Source organism: Catharus ustulatus, chromosome 10, assembly GCF_009819885.2.
Source record: "Catharus ustulatus isolate bCatUst1 chromosome 10, bCatUst1.pri.v2, whole genome shotgun sequence".
In the NCBI taxonomy this organism is placed as follows: domain Eukaryota; kingdom Metazoa; phylum Chordata; class Aves; order Passeriformes; family Turdidae; genus Catharus; species Catharus ustulatus.
Genome location: NC_046230.1, coordinates 17,790,814 through 17,812,063, shown reverse-complemented (window position 1 = coordinate 17,812,063; position 21,250 = coordinate 17,790,814). Strand labels below are relative to the sequence as shown.

Sequence of the window (21,250 nt, the reverse complement as noted above, 5' to 3'; positions counted from 1 at the left end):
GACAGGGCTTGCTGGGTGGGGCACAGATCACAGAGGTTTCACAGATGCTCAGGTCCTGAGTCACAGACAAGCACTGTGAATTTAGTGTGAGTTTAGTTATTTTGGGAAATAACCCAAAACCCAGGCTGGCAACAACTGTCCTCAATGCAGCTGCAGCACCTCAGACCTCGTTGAAGGTTGCACAGGCAGAGGGCTTGACTGTAGGGAGAGGGGCAGGGGCGTCCTGTTTTGCTGCTCCTTAATAAACCAAATCCTGAGGATGGGTAGCCACGGAGGATGAAGGTGCCAGTGGTGTTTCTGGCCAAAATCAGGCACACTTTGATTTAACCCGTGTAATATTAGTCTGCCCAGCTGTAGGGAGTTATAGAGGGAGAAAATGAAACAACACATCAGCAGAGTTAGAGATGGCTGGTAGAGACATCTGGGACCCTTGGGGACAGGGGCTGGGAATGTTGCCAGCACTTCAGTCTGCCCAACTGAAATCTTCCCAGGATGCTGGGAGAGGTAGATGGAGGGGCTGGAAGCCCCTGTGGGACTGGCTCTGACAAAGGCCCAGGCCACGGACGGGTGGGTGCAGGATTTCCTTTCGGCAGGTGAAAATCGCAGGGGCTCCCAGCCCTGGGGCGGGCCCGTGGGGGATCTCGCAGCCGCCTCCCCGCCGGGATCTCTGGGCGAAACGAAAGTGCCTGGATTTGAGGAACCCGAAACTGCGGTGCTGGTGCCGCCCCTGCGAGGCTCGGAGGTGGGGCTGTGCCGGAGGTGCTGAGCCATCCCCGCGCCGGGACCCTCCTCACACGGCAGCACCGCAGCGCAGCGTGCGGGTCCCGCAGCCCACGGAGGGTGGGTATCGCTGCTCCAGCTTCCTGCGCTTCTCCCCAGCGTCTGCTCCCGGTGGGACGTGGAGGTTCAGGTCAGCTTGGACCATCGGGGCTCGGCGGGGTCCCGTCAGGTCAGCCTGTCCCTTCACGGTGGAGCTCGAGAGGTTCAGCCCCCTGCCCACGGGTGGGGATGGGAGCTCGGATGGGGCTCGGAGCCCTGCACACGGGCGGGGCTGCGGGGTTTGTTCCCAGCTCGGCGGGGTTTGTTCCCAGCCCGGCGTAAAATGTTCGGGGGTCCCGGGGGCGGCGTGATGCTGGGAGAGGCGGGGGGATGCGGGGCGGGCATGCCCGGGCAGATCCCGCGGCGGCAATGGCCGAGCGGCTGCTTCCCTCTAGCGGGGAGCGGGGGCTCGGCCGGGGCTGCGCCCAGCGCCGCCCGCCCCTCCGCCCGCCGCTCCCTCCGCCCTGCGGCACGTGCGGGAGGCGGGACGCGCTGCGGGAGCGGCGGCGGCGGCGGAGCGGTGAGAGCGGCGGCACCGGGCGGGGCGGCTCCGCACCGGAGCGCGCGTGGGATCGCGGGGTGGTGCCGGGGGTTCCCTCCTCCCCGAGCCGAGCGGATGGGCCCGCGGGGAACGCGCCCGGACCCGGGGCAGAAGTGGCTCCTGCGGGCAGCTCTGGCGCGTCCCGGCGGAGGGGCTCGGGGGGCCGCGGCGGCTCCGGGAGCCGCTGTGCCCCCCCTGTCCTCGGCGTGGCCCGGGCGGGGCCAGCCGCCATCGCCGTGACGCGTGAGCCCGGGGAAGGTGTGGGAGTAGCAGTTCTGGCAGGGACACAGCGTGCCCTGGAGCGGGCGCAGGAGGGCCAAGAAAAGGGAAATAAGTGTTGTGAAGATCAGCATTAAACTTTATTCCATGTCCACAGTGTAAGATCCTCTGACTTGTAGCAATGGGAAGACCAAGGAAGGAGTCTGCTGCAACATCATCCCCCCGACCGGCCACAACCGCCTCCAAAACTGCCCCCGCCGCGCCCCCGCCTTCCACTTCAGGCACCCGGGCCAGGACCACTGCAGCAGGGAGCCAGTCCCGAGGCACTTCGGCTGCCAAGGCTACCACCCCCTCACACGGTCGGGGGACAAAGGCAGACTCAGCCCAGCCAAGATCCACAACATCCCACGGAGCCCGAGGAGATGCTGGGGACAAGAGCAGAGCACCCACCAAGAGTTCTACAACCCAGAAGGTGCCTGATGCCAAGGGAGCCGCTGGTCCTGCCAGAACTGACCTGGGCTCACAGAAGAAGCAGCCTGGGGCTGACCTGAGCAAGTCCTGTGAGCGGTTCCTGCCCCCTGTAAAGAGCCAGGACATCCCGAGGGTGGAGAAGGAGACCCGGGGCCAGCGGGAAAACCCCAAGTGGTACGAGTTGCGGGAGAACCGCATCACTGCCTCCGTGGCCCCCAAAATTGCCAACAGCAAGTTCGCCAACAGCAAGACAGACGAGGTGCCCAAGTCCTACCTAAAAGAGGTGGTGGGCTCTGGCTCCAAGGTGCAGACCCCAGCCATGTCCTGGGGAATCCGCAATGAGAAGGCGGCTGTGGAGGCCTACAAGCAGAAATCACAGAAGGGGGGCAGGCCAGTGCAAGTGGAGGACTGTGGCCTTTTCATTCACCCAGAGAAGCAGTGGCTTGCTGCCAGCCCGGATGGGATCATCAAGGATCCTGCCACAGGGAAGGATCTGGGGCTGCTGGAGGTGAAGTGTCCCTACAAGCACAGGAACAGGACGGTGCGCGAGGCCTGCAAGGACAAGGACTTCTGCCTGGAGGTGAATGGCGATTCCTACGCCCTGAAGAAGAATCATCCCTACTTTACCCAGGTCCAGTGCCAGCTGGGAACCACTGGCCTCCAGCGGGCTGACTTTGTGGTGCACACCAACAAGGAGACAGCTGTGGTCCCTGTGGAGTTTGACGGGGAGTTTTGGGGGAAGACAGTGCCCAAGCTGGAGAAGTTTTACACGGAGGCAGTGATTCCCCACCTGGAGCAGAAGGCAGGCAGCTCTGTCTACGCCAACGAGGAATAGACCACTGCCTGCCTACCTCGACTGGATACTTACTCCAGCTTTGTTCCCCAAGCATAGAAGTTACATTCAGAAGTTATACAGGTTAGTTGCTGTTCTTGAACTGTTCACAGTTGAAAAGTTGTACCAGCAGGACCCAGCTTGGTTAGGGTACCTACAAACAGTGCCTTCTTGCTGCCCCAGTCAGGTCAGCACTCAGCCCCCAGAGCCTTCCTGTCTTGTCACCCTCGCTGCATCCCCCATCTGTCCCAACAGCATGCTTGATGGAAGCTGGCACAGCTCTGGATCTGCAAATGAAGCCTGTGATATTTCTGTACTGGAATTAGAGGCTTATTTTGTGGACAAAACTGGAACCTTTGTCATTCAGTTGCTGTCGGGACTAATTTCTAACTGCACTCCAGAGTGGAGACAGAGACAAGGAAGGTTTATCAGAGCCCAAGAGCAAAACTTGTGAGCCAAACAATGATGTGCCTTAAGCATCAGAGGAAGGGCACATGGACACTCTTCCTCCCTGAGCCATCGGACCCACTACTTCTGCAGAATAACCCATGACATTCCCTGTGAGATACCTGCAGGCTCTGGAACGTGATTCCCGCTGAAGAGGTTGTCCCCCAGGCCATGCACCTCCTGAGGACCCACCCATGGAGCATCCCTGTAAACTGCAGCAGCGTGGGGAGGTGGTCATTGCCAAATTAAATATAGATGCACTGGTCTGCTTGTTTCCTGTTGTTTTTGCAGTTTGGGATTTACCTGGGGGAGTAGCTGGGCTGAGAGATGTCCCTACACCAGGTCCCCTCCCTGCCCCAGCAGAAGGGAAACAGGGGAGCACTTGGGTCCCCGAGGGACATGAGAACCAAGGTCACTGACCTATGCCAAAGCCACCACTGTTATGGCAAAAGTATTTATTATATACATAAGACTCCAGTCACACTCCACAGGGCAAGGACCAGAATTCGCTATAATACAAATTAACTATAATACAAAGTAACTATAATACAAATTAACTATAATACAAATTAACTATAATACAAATTAACTATAAAAACATAAAGCACTTTTGGGGCCCAGGCTTTCCACAGGAGGAGAGAGGCACAGGGACGAGCCTGGGGGCTGCTGTGTGACAGGGGGCTGTCCCACACCCTGCCCCCAGCTGTGGTCCCACAGTAACCAGATGTGCAAGTAGGAAAGAACCCAGTTAAGAATTATAGTCATGGGGACTGGCAGGTGGGGGCTGAGCTGAGTGTCACCAGGACAGGAGCGGGGCCTGCATCCCCCAGGGAAAGTGCAGAAGGCACATGGGCAGGGCTCTTTGGAGGGGCTGTGAGGAGGAGATGGGATCCAACAGTTAGTGCATGTGGGGCCCCAGGAGATCACAAACACTAACACACCACCCACAGGGATGAACATCTGGACCATCCTCCTATCCCCCACACACTTCTGGGATAGCAGAGCTCTACAGCCGGTATGATCCTCGGGGAGGACAGCAGGGCAGCTTTCAGGGGCCAGAGGTGTGAGGGGGACAGTCTGGCCCTGTGTCCCAGCCCCTCCCCTGCCAGTGCATTGATTGTCTAAGTCTTCAGGTTAAAAAGGGGCCCCCAGCCTTCCTGCTCTGCAGGAGCATCAGTCAACGAGGCGTTTGCGGGGCACTGTCCGAGCTCGGTTCGAGCGGCGAATCTCCTGCTTGGCATCCCGGCACCGCTGGCAGATGAAAATGTCAGGCACGTTGGATTTGCGGATCTTGGCACAAGAGAGGTGGATCCAGGTAGCGCATTCGTTACATTCAATCATGGGCCTCCCTGCAAAGGGCTTCATGCAGAAGCAGGTGATCAGATCCCAGGCATCATCGTCTGCTCAGGGAGAGAGAAAGACACGGGTCAGACACCACCTTACCAGCTGCAGGTCTGGTTGTGGCCAGACCAGCCAGTTCTACTGGTGTTATATGGGACAGACCCCCACTCACCTTCTGCTTTGGTGTTGGGAACTTCTGCAAATTCGACTGCAAAAGCGGGGAAAAAAAGAGAGAAAAAAAAACCAAAATCAGATGAGTAAGGCAGGCCTACACCCCACTTCAGACTTGTTTCAGGTCTGTACCACTTGCTTTGCAGAACAGAGCTACCAAAGGACAAATGAGCTCCCTGCCCTCTGCTCTTCAGTTCCCCAGGTCCCAAAAGTACTCCTCTTGCTGGGAGCAGCTTGGGCTATCAACAGACCCTCCCTGTGGCCAGCAAGGGTGGCTCCAGCTGAGGGAGGGACAATGTGTGGCACTGGCTGCAGCAACACAGGGCCCTCTGCAGTCCCCCAGACACTTACCACTGAGCTGGGAGGTGTCTCTGCTTGTATCTTCCCCTGTGCTTTGGTCCAAGGTATTACAGGGACTAGGGCTTTTCCTCTCTCCAGAGAAGGAGTCATGCTCCTTAAGCTGAGGATCATCTGCTGGCTTCTCAGTTCCCTGTGCTCCGTACATCAAGTCCTTCTCCTCCGTCATCGGCTCCTCCAGGAGGGAGTGGGGCTGGGGGTCTCCAGATGGGTTGAGGGAAGGCTCCAATAGCTCCTCTTTCACAGGAGACAGCTGTCCTGCCAGTGCAGCCAGCTGTTTCACCCCATCCTGCTCTGCCCCAAAGTCCTTCCAAGCACTCAGCGGCACCCTCTTCTTCACCTCCTGCTCCAAAATGCGTTTCTTTGCCGGTGGTTTCTTCCGTTTGATTTGCTGGGGCCGGACATTGTAGAAGGCGGTGGAAAAGGCAGGGCTGTTCATTAGCAGGCCACTGCCCACAGCCCCCCTGGCCACAGCATTCCTGTTCTTCCTGTTGTCCATTGGGATGTGGCCATCAGAGGAGAGAGATGAGGTTGAGCTGTCGCTGTCCTGAGTGCTCCCCGTGCTGTTCTGGGGGCTCATGCTGCCTCCATGGGTCCAGGGCACATACTAGTGGCAAGAGGGGAAGATAAAGGATTAGCATGGGAAACCAGAGCACAGATATTTGGGGTAAGGAGAGAACGACTCTCCAGCAGTGTCTACCCAAACTTCAAGGTCAGACTGGAGGGGCCCTGAGCAACCTGGTCTAGTGGGTGGCACCCCTGCCCATGGTAGGGGAGTTGAAACTAGATGACCTCTAAGGTCCCTTCCAACCCAAACCAATCCATGACTCTAAGATTAGGAGGTGAGTCTGCACATGGCAGGGAGACCAGGAGAACCAGTGTCTTTGTAGAGGAACACTGTGCAAGCCTGCTTACCTCTTCAGGGTACGGGATGTAGCCTGCATAGGCCAGAACGAAGGTGCAGAACTGGTTGAAATCCTCCACAGTTCTCCGCCGTTTCTGAAGCGGCTGCAACGAACACCACGAGTGGATTAAACTCCCGGGATATCCCAACCAAGCTGGTATCACAGCCAGCACTGGCAGCAGCCCTGGACCACCCGGCAGTTTTACAAGCACAGAATATCGAGGTCACCCAAATATCCATCCTTCCCGTAACTCTTCATCTGCCGAGGCAAAGGCAGCCCTTCCCTTTAAACCCAGACCGCGGGCGGGGTGGCGGCGGGGCTGGGCGGGGGGGGAGGGAGGGCCGGACACACGCGACGACACCGTGACGACATGCCGGGACACCCAGAGCCGGGCAGCCGCCGGCGGAGCCTGAATCAGAGGCTCGGGGGCCCGGTGCCGGGATGTCCGCGCACGAGCGGTGACTCCGGGATGAGGGACGCTCCCGGGGCAGCGCCCGGCGCGCTCGGGGCTCGGTCCCGCGGGGGGAGCGGTGGGAGGGCCGGGCGCCGCCGGCAGCACCGGCGCCCCCGGGACAACCGCGCACCCCGCGGCCGATCGGGGTGAGCCGGGGCCGGGCCGCAGCGCTCCCCCCGCGGCGGCGGCCGGGGATGGGAGGGGGTGTCGGGCACGGCCCCCCCCCGCCGCCCGTCCCCGCGCCGGGCACCTGATGGCTCCCAAGATGGCGCCGCGCTGCCGGTCCTGCCCCGGCCGACCGGCCCGGGGGGACCCCGCCCCCCAAACCGACACCCCCGCGCCCGCGGCAACCGCGCCGGCACGGGACCCCCCGCTCCCCCCGGCCGGCGCGCAGCACCCCCGCTCCCCTTCACACACACGCGTACCCCGGCACCCCCGCAGCCCCCAGCCCACCCGGCCACCCCGGGCCCCTTCACGGGGACCCCAAGAGCCGCCGCCGCCCCCCCGGGGCAGCATCCCCCGCCCGTGCCCACAGCCGCCCCCCGAGGGCTCCTCTCCCACGCACGGCCCCGCGGGCACACACGGAGCCGCCCCCCCCGCACATACAGACACTCACACACACCGAGCCCCCCCCAGCCCTCCCAACCGAGCTTCCCCCTCCGGCACAACCACCCCGCGGCACAGAGCGCTCCCTCGCGAGGCCCTCCGCCACACACGGCCCCCCCCAGCGCACACAGACACACACGGAGGGACCCAAACCCCCCCCGCACACACACATGGCCACGCAGAGGGGACCCCCCCGTACAGCCACACCGAAGGACCCCCCCCGTACACACACAGAGCCACACAGAGGGCACCCCCCTCCCTACACACACACACACAGAGTGAACCCCCCCGTACACACACAGCCACAGAGAGAGGAGCCGCCCGGACACACAGACACACAGGGGACCCCCTCCCCCTTTCACACACGCACAGAGGGGACCCCCCCAGCACACACACACACAAGAAGGGACCCACCCCCCCGCACACACACAGGGGGGACCCCCCCCGCACACACACAGCCACACGAGCCCACCCCTTCCGCGCACACACACAGACGACCCCCCCCGCTCCCGAGGGCACCCCCGCACCCCCGCACCGGCCCCGCACCGCCGGTGCCCAGCCCGCAGCCGCCCCCCACCACGACCCGCTCCCCACCGCCCCGCTCACCTCCTCGGGCGCCGGGGACGCGGGGCTGGGCACGGGGCTGCTCCCCGCCGAGCACGGCCCGCCGCGGGGGCAGGGCTCCGCCGGCTGCCCGCCGGCGCTCATGCCGGTGCCGGTGGCGGTGCCGGTAGCAGTCCCGGTGCCGGTAGCAGTCCCGGTGCGGTGCGGTGCGGTGCCCGCCGCCGGTGGGAGCGAGGCTCGAGCGCCGCCCCGGCCGCAGGGGCGGGACCACCTGGTGGCGGGGAAGGCGGGGGCGGGGCCTCAGCAGGACCGTCCCGGTGCGGGGGGGTGCCGGTGAGCGTCTGCCCCTCCCGGTACCGAACACGGGAGCGCAGCCGGGCTGGACTCGCCCGGACCCGCCGCCGCCGCCAACGGCAACGCCGAGGCACCGCCCACCGCCCGCGCGGGGTCGCGGCTCATGGAATGTTGGGGCTCGGGGGGAACACCGCGTCCGAACGGTCCCCGCGCGACGGAGGCGGGGCGGCACCCACCCCGCCGGGCTGCTCCGTCCGACCTGGCCTGGAACAACTCCGGGGCTGGGGCATCCACAGCTGCTCCGGCCAACCCGGGCCACTGCCTCTCCACACATTCAGGGAAGAATTGCATCCGAATATCCAATGTAAGTGTCCGCTCTTTCACTTTAAAGCCACCCCCCCTTCTCTCATCCCTATCCGCCTGTGTAAAAAGTCACTCGCTCTTTTTAAAAATATGTCAACAAGCAAAAGCCACCCCAGAATTCACATTTTCTCATTACTGGATGAGGATGAGCACCCCACAAGCAAGGTACATAGACAAGGCAAAGATGTTTAATGCCTTCCTCACTTCAGCTTTCAACACCAGTGATGGGCTCTAGGGGTCCCTGAGCTGGAGGACCATGGCTGTGAGAACGATAAACTCAATCTCAAACTTGTGCAGGATGTGCTGTTCCAGCTGAATCCCTTTATAGGGATGGTGTATGGGGCCTTATGGAATTCATCTAAGAGTACTCAAAAGAGCTGGTGGATGTCATCACGAGACCTCTCCCAATGATTTTTGAACTGCCATGAGAATCTGGAGAGATCCTATTTGACTAGAAATTGGCAAACATTTTCCCAGTTTTCTGAAAGGGCAAGAGGGATGATCCTGGGCTCTATAGGCCCGTCAGTCACATTTCAGTGCCTGGTAAAATTACAGAGGAGATTATTCTGAGAATTATAGAAAAATACCTGAAGGACCATACAGGCACCAGTCACAGTCGGCACAAGTTCATGAGGGGAATGTTTTTTTTGAGAAACTTAATTTCCGTTAAGGACAAGGTAACTGAAGTAGTTGATCTAGGAAAGCCTTGATACAAAATTTGGAGTTTAGTACAGCTTTCAATTCTGTCTCTCCCAGGATTCTTCTGGACAGAATGTCCAGCACATGGATGGATAAATACGTCACAGAATGGGTGAGCAATGGGCTCAGGTGTTGGGTTATAGTGAATGGGGTGACATCAGACTGGTGACTGGTCACTAGTGGGGTTCTGCAGACCTCAATTTTAACGTCAATGCTCTTCAAATATTCATAAACAGCTTGGATGCAGGACTCGAAGGTACACTGAGTTTGCCAGCATATCTGAAGCAGACCCCCCCGACCAGGCTGCCTGCAGTAGACACCAAACACAGGCTTTGCTGATCCTGTCCTTGATTTTTACCCACAGGCTTTCAACCTGTTCACAGCTATTGCCCAGAGGCAGCTTTTCACTATCTGTCCTTTCCTTAGGAGAGTCCAACCCCCCTGCCTCTCCTTCCCCTCCTCTCTTCTGAAATCTTAGAGCCCTCCATAGCAGTGTTCCACTTGTGTGACGCATCTGTTTCTTTGATAGCAATTATGTAGTAGTTTTTTAATTGAACCATGGTTTCCAACTCCTCCTGCTTGTTACCCATGCTGCATGCTTTGGTGTGGAGACACTTCAGCTGGGGGCCTTTTTGCCACTTGGGAGGAGCTCTGTTGGGAAGGATGAATGCCACCAACACTCTCCTACAGAGCCCTGCCTAATAATTCTTTTGAGACAATTTACGGATATTACCCGGTTGCTTTTGAAGGTGTTGGTGTTTCCTGGTTTCTCTGACACCCAGCAATACATCCCTATTCCCTGCTCGATATAATTTAAAGTTCTGCCCCTTTCCTCCTGCCCACCCTCAGTCATTTCCTCCCAAAACCACTACTGGATCCAGTACCCTCCAGAGCTGATATCCAACCTCAGCCTCACACCAGCTCCATGCCCCCAAAGGTGGCCTGTGGCCTTCCACTGCCCAGTGGGACACTGGCACGCTCCAAGGAGGTCCCAGCCTCACCTGCACCACAGAGCTGCCATTTAATTCAGAGAGAATCATCTGGAAGGCACATCCCCCCCCTCCAAAATCAAGCCCCATGGCCCCTAAAGGAGAGCACTGCACCCACTGCATCCTGGGTTTATTTACACCACAACCTCTGTGTGGGTGGGCAGGGAGGGATGCTGGGCAGCCCACCCCAGGGCTGGTTCAAAGGCAAGGCAGGCAGCAGCACAGGGAGAGGAGCAGGGACCGTGCCCAGGAGAACTGGGCGCTGGCTCCCTCGGCACTACAGACGTAAGCAAGCCCCAGCACTGGGGGGCTGGGGAAGAGGTGGGGGTCACTTTTAGCAGCAAATGCCTCTGTTTCCCTCCAAGGCAGCAGGGAGGACAGTGGCATGTGATGGAGCCAGACTAGTGCTCAGGCAGTTAAACAAAAATACAAAGAAAGAAAAAGGCAGAGGGTGAAGCGAAGAGACATGGAGAACAGCTCTTCTGCCCTGCACAGCACAGAGTTAAACCGAGGGTCAGGATGCTCTGCCTTCCCTCCTCTCAGCACAGCAGCAGCTCCAGGCACAGCCCCAGCCAGTGACAGAGCCCCTGGCGTGCCCCTGGCCACGCACAGCAGGCTCCTGCTCCCGCGCTGTCCTTCCACCCGGCCCCAGGAGGGGAGAGCAGTTCAGGTGGCAGTTTGATGGCATGACTGACAGTCCATGTGGGCAGCAGCGTCCTCGGCGCTCTGCCAGGCACAACTGGGATGGAAGCCGAGGTGGCTGAGCTTTGCCCTCCAGCCCCTGGCACAGTCCGGCTCCCACCTCCCTTATAGGAAACCCTCCTTCCGGAACTGCTCCTTCAGGATGTCTCTGTACTGGTCAAAGCCACCCTCGATGCGCGTCACCGTGGCGTTCTCACACACCCACAGCTCGTGGCACACCAGGCGGATGAAGCGTTCATCATGGGACACCAGGATTATACCACCCTGTCAGTACACAAGAGGGAAAATTGGGAACTTAGTGGAGCACAACCCAGGGCCCAGAATTGGTGGCATGGAGATCTTGTGTCTCTGTCTAATCTGTGCCCAGCACTTCAGGATTCCATCCACTCCAGGGAAAACTGAACACTATTTTACTGGCAGGGAGCTCATCCCAGTCTTTCCTCCCTTCAGGGCAGATCGCTCATGGAGGAGTCATGTGTAGTAGTAACATATTTAGTCCCCACACTCAGAAGTCAAGTGCAAGGCTTGTTACTGGCTCTCCAGGTCTCCAACAACTTCAAGGATGGAGAATCCACATGAAGTCAGTAACAGTGAAATTGTGTCTGGCTAGGGCCCTGAGCAGCCTCAGCTAAGCTTTTCTGTCACAGGAAAACTGCTCCAAGCTCAGCAACAACCAGTGGGATCCAGGTTGATCACAGTGGTATCTGGAGGCCGAGTCTTTGGAGGTCAGGCATAAAACGTGCCTAAGGAAGGCCTGAGTGGCCCCAAGGCAGGGCTGGGAGCTGCACACAGCACGTGAGAAGTCAGAACATAAATGAGAATGGGATAAGGTGCCCTCTGGGCTGTTATTGCCCCTCTCAGCCACTCCTAGCCAAAGCCATCAAGTAAACAAACCACCAGGATGGATGGCTAAGGCAGAAATGTGACTCACTTCCCAAATTCTGTCCTAGACTTGAAATCACTGCTGGTATTTCACCATCTACCTCTGGTAAGTAGTAGCTCAAGTAACTTAAGCTGGAGGCTTCAGGAAGTATTAGAAAACAAGAGATGTTACTGGGAGAACCTTACCCGGAACTTATTCAGTGCCTTTGCCAGTGCCTCAATGGTCTCCATGTCCAGGTGATTCGTTGGCTCATCCAGGATGTAGAAGTTTGGACTGGAAGAGAAGACAGCTCTGAGGATGCATTGAAACAGGCTCAAGCTGGGTCTGCACCCTGACTACTGCTTTAGCTGTTAGAGCCACAGCCAGGGACATGTGCCTGGCCCCAGGATTGGTGCTGCCCAGTCCTAGGTACACCTCTCATCCCTGTGAGCCCAAAGCAGTGGGAGAGAACCTCCTGCCTCCTTCCACACAGTCTCCCCAAGGTGACACCTCCCTCTCCATAAAAACCCCCGAGGACAAGGCTTCTGTGGGGTAACAGAAAGTCTCTGGATGCCTGCCTTCCTCTCAGTGAAGCAAGCTCCAGGGATGAAGCCATACAAAAATTAGCAGCATTTGGGTGAACATTACCAGGACATAGTCATCTGGGCAAAGGCCACACGACTCTTCTGACCTCCGGACAGGCTGGCCACAGGACGCACAGCCAGCTCTCCGGACACGCCGTACCTCCCCAGCTGATGCCGGTACTCCTCCTCCGTCTTCCCTGCAGGACCATCATGTCACAACACAGCTATGGCACACCTGGTGTGACACAGGGCCACAGCTGGGCAGCCTCTGCCAGACCAGCAAATGGGAGTTCAGCAGCACTTCCAGGTAATTCCCTCTCATGCAGGGCTTTGAAGGGAAAACCTGACTGACACAATCAGGACAGGGGATGCAGGACAGTGATGCTACTTCTGTCACTGTGTCAAGTAATGGAGAAGGGAATCAGAGGTTTTGGCAAATGGGAAAGGGGGGATCCAGTGCTCATCCTATGAGCAGGAAAGCAGCTCATCTGCCCCCAAAACTTGGCAGCAGTCTGAAATCTGCAGACTACCAGCTACCTCTGCTTCTCCTGGCTGATGACCTGAACTTGGCTGGACAAGGGGAGTTATCCCAGGGCTGGCAGTGATCCTTAAGCACTGATGGGACAAAGCCTTCTGCCCAGGACCATGGACAAATCAATGTTCCTCCATGCACAGCAAAGGAGACCTCTGGGATCAACAAAAACTCACCTGGGAACTTTCTTGCCAGTAACTCTACAGCACTGATATTCAAGTCTAGTTGATCCACATGGTGCTGGCTGAAATAACCAATCTTTAGGTTTCTGCAGAATGAGAAGAGGGATTGGGAGCTGGTACCAGATGCTACAACCACAGCATTCATAGCTGCAATGCCATAAGGGGGCATGCATGTGTGGATGTGCTGAACCCATCCCAGTCCTCAAGCAGCCACTGCTCCAAAGCACAGCCCAGGAGCCCCCCAGCTGCACCAGTCCTCCCAGTCCCCCAGCCCTTCCAACCAGGTACCTGTGAGCATGTCTGATCCCTCTGACTGGTGCCAGCTCCCCCATTAAGATCTTTAGCATGGTTGACTTGCCAGCTCCGTTTTCCCCAACCTAGAGAAGCAGCAGCAGCATTGGAGAATGTGAAATCCATGAAGGCACTTCGGAGAGGAGTGCAGTGTTCAGGGAATTTCAGTTCTTGCAGATGATGAGGGGGAGCAGGACAGAGCATAAATGGTGACTTCAGCTACCAGGAAGCTGCATTTCTATCACTGACAAGCAGCACTGGCAGCAGTGCCAGATGTTCCCTCCCCAGCCCTCAAGCCTAAGGCTTACCCAGTCCCAGCCTCATCTGCAAGCACAGTGTCTGCTACCCCATGCAATGTAGCAGGGCCCCCACTACATGCTGCTGTCATCTAACAGGAGCTGTATATGGATCCAGTCTGTTCTCAGAGGTATCCAGTGAAAGGATGAAATCACAAACTCTAAATGGTACTAGGAAAAATGTTCCAGTGTTCCTCAAAATGAGAATGATCAAATGCTGTGATGGGACCCAGCAGAATGGAAGAAATAGTCCTCCCTGGAAACATCCAGAATTCAACTAGACAAGGACCTGAGCAACCTGACCTATAATCAAAGCTATCCCTGTTTTGAGCAGGGTCCTCCCAAGGTCCCTCACAGCTTCCATTATTCTGCAATCCCACATACCACACAGATGCGGGATTCCAGGTCAGCAGAGACAGAAAGGGAATGAAAGATGTAGTGACTTGGCTCATAATAGAAGTCTACTTCATCCAGCTGCAGGATTGGGGGGGAGAACTTCTCAAAGCCATCTGGGAACCTGAGAAGGCAGAAGAGGTGAGAGATGGCCAGGAACTTCAGAGACTGCCAACTGCCCGGAGAAACCTCTGTAAGCCCCCAGGTGACAAGGAGGGCTCGCTACCATGCAGGGCCTCAGGGAAGGACGGTCAAGAGAAGACAACAAAGACCTGCAGCCTTGGCCCCAAGAGGGAACCCAGCCTGAACGAGGGGACCCGTCTGGTCTCCCTGTCAGAGTAAAACTGGCCCACACAAAGGGGTGGTTGTCCCAGCTGGGACAGGACCCTGGAGAAGCTCATGTCAGAAATGGAGCCAGGTGCCCTCCAAACCATGGCTCAGGGGACACTTACCTGATGATCACCTCAGATTCCTTGTCCACGGGTTTCAGCACTGGCCTGTAAGAAGAGGAGCCATATAACCAAAGTGCTCTGCACTGTGGGTCTGCCCCCACACCAGAAGAGTCTTTAGCTCCATGATACCTCATCCTAATCAAAGCCTCTGGACCAGAGACAGGCACTCAAAACCACAACTGTATCTGCCAGGAACCTCCATTTTTTCCCACGAGCACTGCCCCTTTCCCACCTCCAGAGAGGAGCAGGACAGGTACTCACAGCTTCTCCAACAGCTTGATCTTGCTCTGGACTTGGGATGCCCGGTTGGCGTTGTAGCGAAAGCGGTCAATGAAAACCTACGAGAGAGAAAAGATCAGAGAGCCCCAAGTCCACTCCAGCACCAGCCACCTGACTCCACTGCCAAACCCACAGCAATACAACCACTAAGGCAGAGAGAAAGGGATGAGGCTGGGAGAAGAATGCCCCAGCTCCACTGGCTTCTCCCAGTACCTGGATGTGCTCACGGTACTGCTGCTGGGCTTCATACTCTCGCTGCTGGTTCTTCAGGCGCTCCTCCTTGGTCTTGATGAAGTTCTCGAAGTCCCCACGGTACATGTCCAGCCGCTGCGAGTGCAGGTGGATGATGTCTGTGGCCACCGCGTTCAGGAAGTTCCTGTCGTGGGAGACCACGAGGATGGTAGACTGCCAGGTCTGGAGGAGACAGCAAGAGGGAGGCCTGAGCACCATCAAGCCAGAGCACAGGGGTTGGTCCCACCACCCAGGGAGGGAAGGACATCACTTTTTCTTTGTATCAAGGCCTTCTGCCAACCCCCTACCTGTAGGTAGCTCTCCAGCCACAAAATTGCCCTCACATCCAGCATGTTCGTTGGTTCTGAGGGAAGGGGAAAAAACACTGAGGTCAGGAGGGATGGGGATGGCTGCATTATATTTTTTCCCATCACTACGAAAGCCTAGTGATCTGCACTGGGGAGGAAAGAGCCTGCCTGGAGACCTTCTCCACCCACTTCAGGGGATTCATGTGTAGGGTGTGATGCGGTGTGTGCATGGGGTCTGGAATCAGGCAGGGATGCTCCCCCCACTCCACATCGATACCCAGACTCTGGTGCCTCACCATCTCACCCAGACTCCCTACCCAACCTTGGCATGCTTGGCAGTGAAGGGACTTCCCCAGCACAGAGTGGCAGCCAGGGTGCATTGCAGGGACTGGCAAGGGAGAGGGAACAAAACTCAGGGCAGGATGACATGCAGAACACTTGGTTGGAGCACAGGGCAAGGCTCTGCTGAGCACAGTGAGCGCTGCTGCCCAGGCAGATTTCCCTGTGCCACTGCTGCCAACGGCACTGCTAGGCCAGCCCATCATACAGGGCTATTTTGAGCAGGCAGATAATGGCCATGGCATGTTCCCAACCCCAGGAAGGGCACAGGCAGGCACAGCAGTGTCAGAAGGGGACTCACAGTATCAACTTACCATCCAGCAGAAGGAGATCTGGCCTGAGGAAAACAAGGCAAGGGTATCAGAAACAGAAGGAGCACAGGGTCAGTGCAGAGTGCTTCATCAGACGCACAGAGCTCCAAAGCAGTGCCTCCAAAGCCCCCCACCCCAAGAGCCCAGGTTGAAAGGACCCCCAGGCAGCACCCCTGCACCTTGCAGCACAGACAACAAGAAGGTTTAACCCCAGAGCACGAAGGCCTGGACACCAACCTGGCAAACAGGGCTCTGGCTAAGGCTAGTCTCATTCTCCAGCCTCCAGAAAACTCTCTGAGGAGAAAAGATGCAGAGAGGAGTTACTGTTCAACACAGAACCACTCTGTATTTGCCTCTCTACAGGATCCCTGCTCCCCCATGGCTGTTTTGGCTCTGCTGTCATCCAGAGGCAACTTGTCCCTGCAGATATTTCAGGCACAGTACAAGATCTGTGGTCCAGCAGGAAGGTGGCAGGAAACTACACTGGTTGGGCAAGAATAGACCCTTGCTCTTCCTTACAACCACAGCAATGCCTGGGGGCTCAAGTGGAACATCTCCCCAGCCCCATCACTGCCTCAGAGTTTGGAAACTTACTTGGTTGTCTGTTGTTGCATCTTTGCATTAAAGCCCAGCCCAGCAAGAATGACGGACGCCCTGGGAAAAAGGGGAGAGAACTGGAATCCAGCTACAGCATCCAACTGCAGAGCACAGTCCAAGGTCTCAGACCCACAACCACCAAGGGAACTCTGCTACATATTTTAAAGCCATTTTGGTGCAGGAAAACTTCCCTGCACATACAAGAGAAGCACTTGGCTAGAAAATGCAGCCCAGCAGGGCACAGCATCCACATGAAGTCCCTGGAGATTTGCAAGGAGTTTTCATCTCTTTGGCCAGGAAGAGAGTCACACCACCACTACCATCCCAAAAACACTCCCCAGGCACCAGGAACCTAGGGAGGTCAGAGAGTAGCAGCAGCAACAATACAAGCCATTTGAGGCAAGAAAAGTCCCTCCAGCTTCGGCAAAAAGCTCAACTATTCCTAAACCAGTGCAGCATGACAAGGAAGAATCAAGAAGAACAGCAGGGAAAACCCTATCCCTGCATGCTGGATCCCAGGGCCGCAACACCACCCTTCCATACCCCAAACCACTGCTCAGCCCTGGCCATTGCAACACACAGTGCCCACAGGGCTGTCTCACCTTGCTGGGGCCTTGTCTGCCTCAATCTCCTCCAGCTTAGCGTAGATCTCTGATAGTCTGGCACCTTCTGTCCCTTCTCCCCTAGGGCAGAAAAAGGGTTAGGAGTGTGTGGCACTCACCAAGTCAGAGTTTGAGTTCTGGGCGAGGCTGATCTTCCTAGGTAAGACTAAGGTGGGCAAGATACTGCCCACCCCTGCCAGAGCCTTTTTTTGGAAGGGAGAAACCTCAGCATGAGACCTCATGCTCAAGAGGCCTCATAAGGGCTGGAAATCCAGGTGACCACCTCACCTGCCAGCACTGATCTTGGCTGTCAGGTCCTTCTCCTCCCGCAGCAGGCTCTCACGAGTGGTGTCACACTCCAGCACACTCTGCAGCGCTGGTGTGTCATCCCCTGCCACCTCCTGCTCCACATGCAGGATGCTGATGTGTGAGGGGATGCGCAGGCTCTGGCTGGCGATCATCTTCAGCAGTGTGGTCTTCCCCAGCCCGTTCCTGCCCACCAGCCCATAGCGCCGTCCGAATGCCAGGTTCAGGTCTGCTCCTGTCAGCAGGACACTGAAGCAAGGGAACAGGCAGGTCCCAAGTCAGACTGTTCCATGAAGAGTGGATAACCGACAGCCACCTGCCCTTGGTGCATTTCAGGCTGTGCTGTAGCCAAGCAAAAACCACAGACTTCTGCCCAAAGCCAACAGGGTCAGTGCCCACCTTGCTTCCTGATCTTTGCCACATCCTCTGTTATTTCCAAACTGCTCTCTAATCCAGTCTCAATCCCCCATGGTCCAAAGTCCTAGCCAGGGTCTGTCCCACGTCCCCAGCGCACTCACCGCTCACCGAAGGACACATCGAAGTTCTCGATGTGCACATCATACGACTTGTTCTTGCCTGATGACTCCATGCGAGTCTCCTTCTTGCTGGAAGCTTGGCTGGCAGACGCCTCCTCAAGGACTCTGCGGACATGCAGAACACAGAGAGGGGGCTCAACAGGAAAGCTCTGGTACAGCCAGATCCCAGCCATGCTCAGCAGAGCAGGATGGGGATGTTCAAAGTGCCCTGCATACTCACACAGGGCTGGATGACTTCAGGGAATCCCGCTCCAGCCTCTTGTCCTGCTTGGCTTTCAGCCTGGCTTCCGCCTTCTCCAGTTTCTTGGCATTCACCATCTGGGACACAGAACGGAGTTTGAAGAAGAGTGAGCATCTTCAACAAAACCCCCAAAAGCCCAGCTCTGTGAGAAAAAAGATCAATCAACCTCTCAAGCCTGGAAGAAAGGGAGGGAGGAAGGACAGGGAAACTGGAACAGATTCAAGCATATTTTGAGGAGGCTAATCAGGCCAGGAAGCTACCTCAGGAATGAAGTCCTAAATCAATAGCTCATACACAAGTTTTGCCTCAGCAAGGCAGAGGTTTTGGCTGACCCTGTTGTACAGTCAGTTTCTGTAGTTCCAGGGACCTGGATCAGCCAAGTCACTTCAACAGCAGCAACCTGGCACCCCCAGTGCCTCTTCTGGTATACCCTGCGCTCACCCTTGAAGTGCACCATGAGGTGTTTCCCTTCCCAACACGTTAAACGTTAGCCAGTTTGCAACAAACTCTTCTTGAGCAGTGGATCAGAGGCAAAAAGCATTTAATTAACCCTGAAGGCAAGAAAGCGCCAAGTGTTTTAACCTGGCTTCTGGTCTTGGCCAGGCTTTCAGCCCACTCCAGCTCATTGCATAGAGTCAAATATTTGTGGCTGACCAAGAACACTCCTAGGTATTCCTAGGCAACTCTGCAGGCACCAGAGCACGTTACAGACCTGCATGCCAGACTGAAGAGTGTCTTGTTACTAGAGCTGTGAACCCACACCTACAGAGTCACTCTGTAAACTACACCCAGCTTTCTGAATCTCCTAGTAAGACATGTCCTCCAAGGCTTGACAGGTCTCTCGAGGCTTTCTCTGAATCGTCTCCAATTTTGCTGAAGATCCTTTTTTGAGCTGCAGACACGAGAGCTGGAAAGTGAATCCAGCCACAACAACTCTGGTGCCAAAACCAGCCAGAGCTGCCAGATTTTGCTTAAGACTCGCGTTCAGACATGTGGGAATGGTGTTAGGTCTCAGCCTCCAAGTGAAGGGTTCTCATCCTCAGCACATTAATCCATGGAAAAGGAGCTCTGTGAGGGACCAGCCTGGCAAAGACTGCCCACGCTGTACAGCTACTGCCACCCTTGCTTTGTACAACTGCATCTCACCCAAGCTCAGACTTTGGCACATCCAACAGAGACAGCAAGCCAGGCTGTTACTGAGCAGCTACACGTTCCATCAATACAGATGTTCGATTTCCTCAGGTCATGGAATGGAACTACATCCAAACTTCTCTGCTCTTGATCTTATTTCCCAAACCACAACAATCTACAGCTGGCTCTAGAGCTGGGCTTACAACGTCCCTGCAGTGGCTCTCCACTAACTTCCCACCTGTAACATTTTCCCCTCCTGCCATTATCCAAGGCTCTACCCCGCACTGAATACGCAAGATGTCACCCAGGGACATCCTATTTTCTCTATCAAAGGCCTTGCTGTAGGAGCCAAAGGTTGTCTCAAAAGTCAGAGTTCACTAAGAAATTACAGCAAAATAGATCTCGTCAGATTAATAAGCTGCTAACTTGTGTGGAGCCTCTTCACCAGACCAAGGTCAAGTTTCCCAAATGACAGAAAGCCTGACAAGGAGGAGCAGTAGCCCCTGGAGCTATACTCTGAACTAGGATGTGGGCTGCCTCGGCTGCTATCCAAGGGCAACCTGGACTGGAGCATGGCAGGGCACCTGCAGCCCCATGTGCCAGCTGCTCCCACAAGGAAGGGCACAGCCCTCACTTACCGAGGTCTGGCCTCTCTTCAGCAACAGCCCCGGCAGCAGATCTGCGCTGGCATCACCTGCAAGGAGACAGCGGGGTTGGTGAGCATGTGAGGCAGGGAGGCTCCACAAAGCCCTGCCTTAATGACACCTCATGCCCAGATAACGACTGATACCTCTCCCGACAGGATAGGGCATCTCTCCACCTCCACCTTCACCCCAGCTCACCCCGTGGGCACTGCTGTGCACAGCTCAGCAGCGGAATGAGAAGCAGATGTGTGCCTGTGAGGGAGGGAGCGCCTGAGGCTCCCCTCGCCAAGGTCAGCTGAGCACACCCAACGCCCCGAGCCCTTCCGAGCTCCAGCACCCTGATGGCAGGACACGAGCCGCGGGCATCACTCACTATATCCGTCAGTCATCTGGGAGAGCTGGATGGGGGCATCCAGCAGCACCTGGCTGCAGCGCTGGGCTTGGCCCTCGTCCCTGCGGAGAGGAGGAGGAGGAGGGTGAGGTGCGTGAGTGGGGTACGGGGGCGCGGGGGTTCGCCGGGTGCCCTTACAGCTGCAGGGTGTTGAAGAGGCGCTGGCAGATCTCCCTGATGGCGCCGTCGTCCTTGCTGTCCTGCGACACCTCCCGCAGCAGCTCGCCCACCGCCTCCTCCAGCTCGTCCACCGACTCGAAGTCCGCCCCGCTGCCGTGCAGGATCCCTGCGGACACACGGCGCCGGCGCTGCACATCCCGCTGCTGTCGCGACAGGTGGCACCCTCCCGGTCCCCCTACCCCACCCGTCCCTGGCCGCCTGTCGCGATTCGGGCGCTGCCGCCTGTCGCCACAGCGGGGAGGTGTCGCGACACGCGGCGCCGCGGGAGGCCGAGCCACAGCTGGCAGGTGGGAACCGCTCACCCGTCACGTAAGCGAAGAGCTCGCCGTCCAAGTCGGGGAACTCGGAGCGAAGGATGTCGGCGCAGGACGCCATGGCGGGGCCGGCCCGCCCCGCGGAGCCGCCGCCGCCGCTCGAAGCCGGAAAGGACGCCGGGCGCTGCCGGGAAGGAGGCGGGAGGCCGCCATGGCGCGGGGGCGGCCGGGAGATGTAGTCCGGGCCCGACTGCGCCTGCGCATTACGGGGCCAGCAGTGGGGGTCCCTCGCCACGTGCCGAGACAGCGGCACCGGCAGCGATCGGGACGAGCCCAAAACCCGCTCAGCCCCTGCTTGTTCTGTCGCCCAGGGAAAAAGGCTTTGGGAGGACTTGGAATTTTTTTCTTCCCTCTTTTAAAAGCAGAGTTTCTGGTTTTAAGCCACAGTCAAGACACTGCAGGTTGGGGTTGGTTTTAATTTTTTCATCCGCAGATGGGGAATGACCACTCGGACCCTGCAACTGCTCACAGACT

The 21,250-nt window shown here is 57.3% G+C and overlaps 3 protein-coding genes across 7 annotated transcripts; 1 reads left to right on the top strand and 2 right to left on the bottom strand.

Moving 5' to 3' along the window:
• Positions 1–763: 763 nt before the first annotated feature.
• Positions 764–3,594, top strand: LOC117000733. Of its 4 annotated transcripts, none has more exons than XM_033068693.2 (2): positions 764–840; positions 1,737–3,594. In XM_033068693.2, exon 2 carries the CDS (start codon positions 1,761–1,763, stop codon positions 2,883–2,885), a length of 1,125 nt encoding a protein of 374 aa, XP_032924584.1. In that variant the 5' UTR covers positions 764–840; positions 1,737–1,760; the 3' UTR covers positions 2,886–3,594. The 4 variants fall into 4 exon arrangements, with proteins under 4 accessions (XP_032924584.1, XP_032924582.1, XP_032924583.1 ...); XM_033068691.2 differs by having other exon boundaries at positions 836–910; XM_033068692.2 differs by lacking the exon at positions 764–840 and adding an exon at positions 926–949.
• A 171-nt stretch (positions 3,595–3,765) lies between these two features.
• On the bottom strand, positions 3,766–7,827 carry LOC117000755 (PHD finger protein 13-like). Of its 2 annotated transcripts, none has more exons than XM_033068740.1 (5): positions 7,770–7,827; positions 6,114–6,206; positions 5,193–5,805; positions 4,843–4,878; positions 3,766–4,729 (listed from the first exon to the last, which is right to left on the bottom strand). In XM_033068740.1, exons 3-5 carry the CDS (start codon positions 5,776–5,778, stop codon positions 4,503–4,505), a joined length of 849 nt encoding a protein of 282 aa, XP_032924631.1. In that variant the 5' UTR covers positions 5,779–5,805; positions 6,114–6,206; positions 7,770–7,827; the 3' UTR covers positions 3,766–4,502. The 2 variants fall into 2 exon arrangements, with proteins under 2 accessions (XP_032924631.1, XP_032924633.1); XM_033068742.1 differs by lacking the exon at positions 7,770–7,827 and adding an exon at positions 6,808–6,825.
• A 2,358-nt stretch (positions 7,828–10,185) lies between these two features.
• Positions 10,186–20,875, bottom strand: ABCF3 (ATP binding cassette subfamily F member 3). Its single transcript, XM_033069124.1, has 21 exons — positions 20,765–20,875; positions 20,421–20,568; positions 20,265–20,344; positions 19,886–19,941; positions 18,096–18,193; positions 17,858–17,980; positions 17,322–17,588; positions 17,034–17,114; positions 16,429–16,488; positions 16,072–16,128; positions 15,838–15,860; positions 15,185–15,240; positions 14,859–15,059; positions 14,628–14,704; positions 14,367–14,411; positions 13,906–14,038; positions 13,223–13,311; positions 12,929–13,020; positions 12,285–12,417; positions 11,843–11,930; positions 10,186–11,038 (listed from the first exon to the last, which is right to left on the bottom strand). Exons 1-21 carry the CDS (start codon positions 20,835–20,837, stop codon positions 10,880–10,882), a joined length of 2,139 nt encoding a protein of 712 aa, XP_032925015.1. The 5' UTR covers positions 20,838–20,875; the 3' UTR covers positions 10,186–10,879.
• Positions 20,876–21,250: the final 375 nt, after the last annotated feature.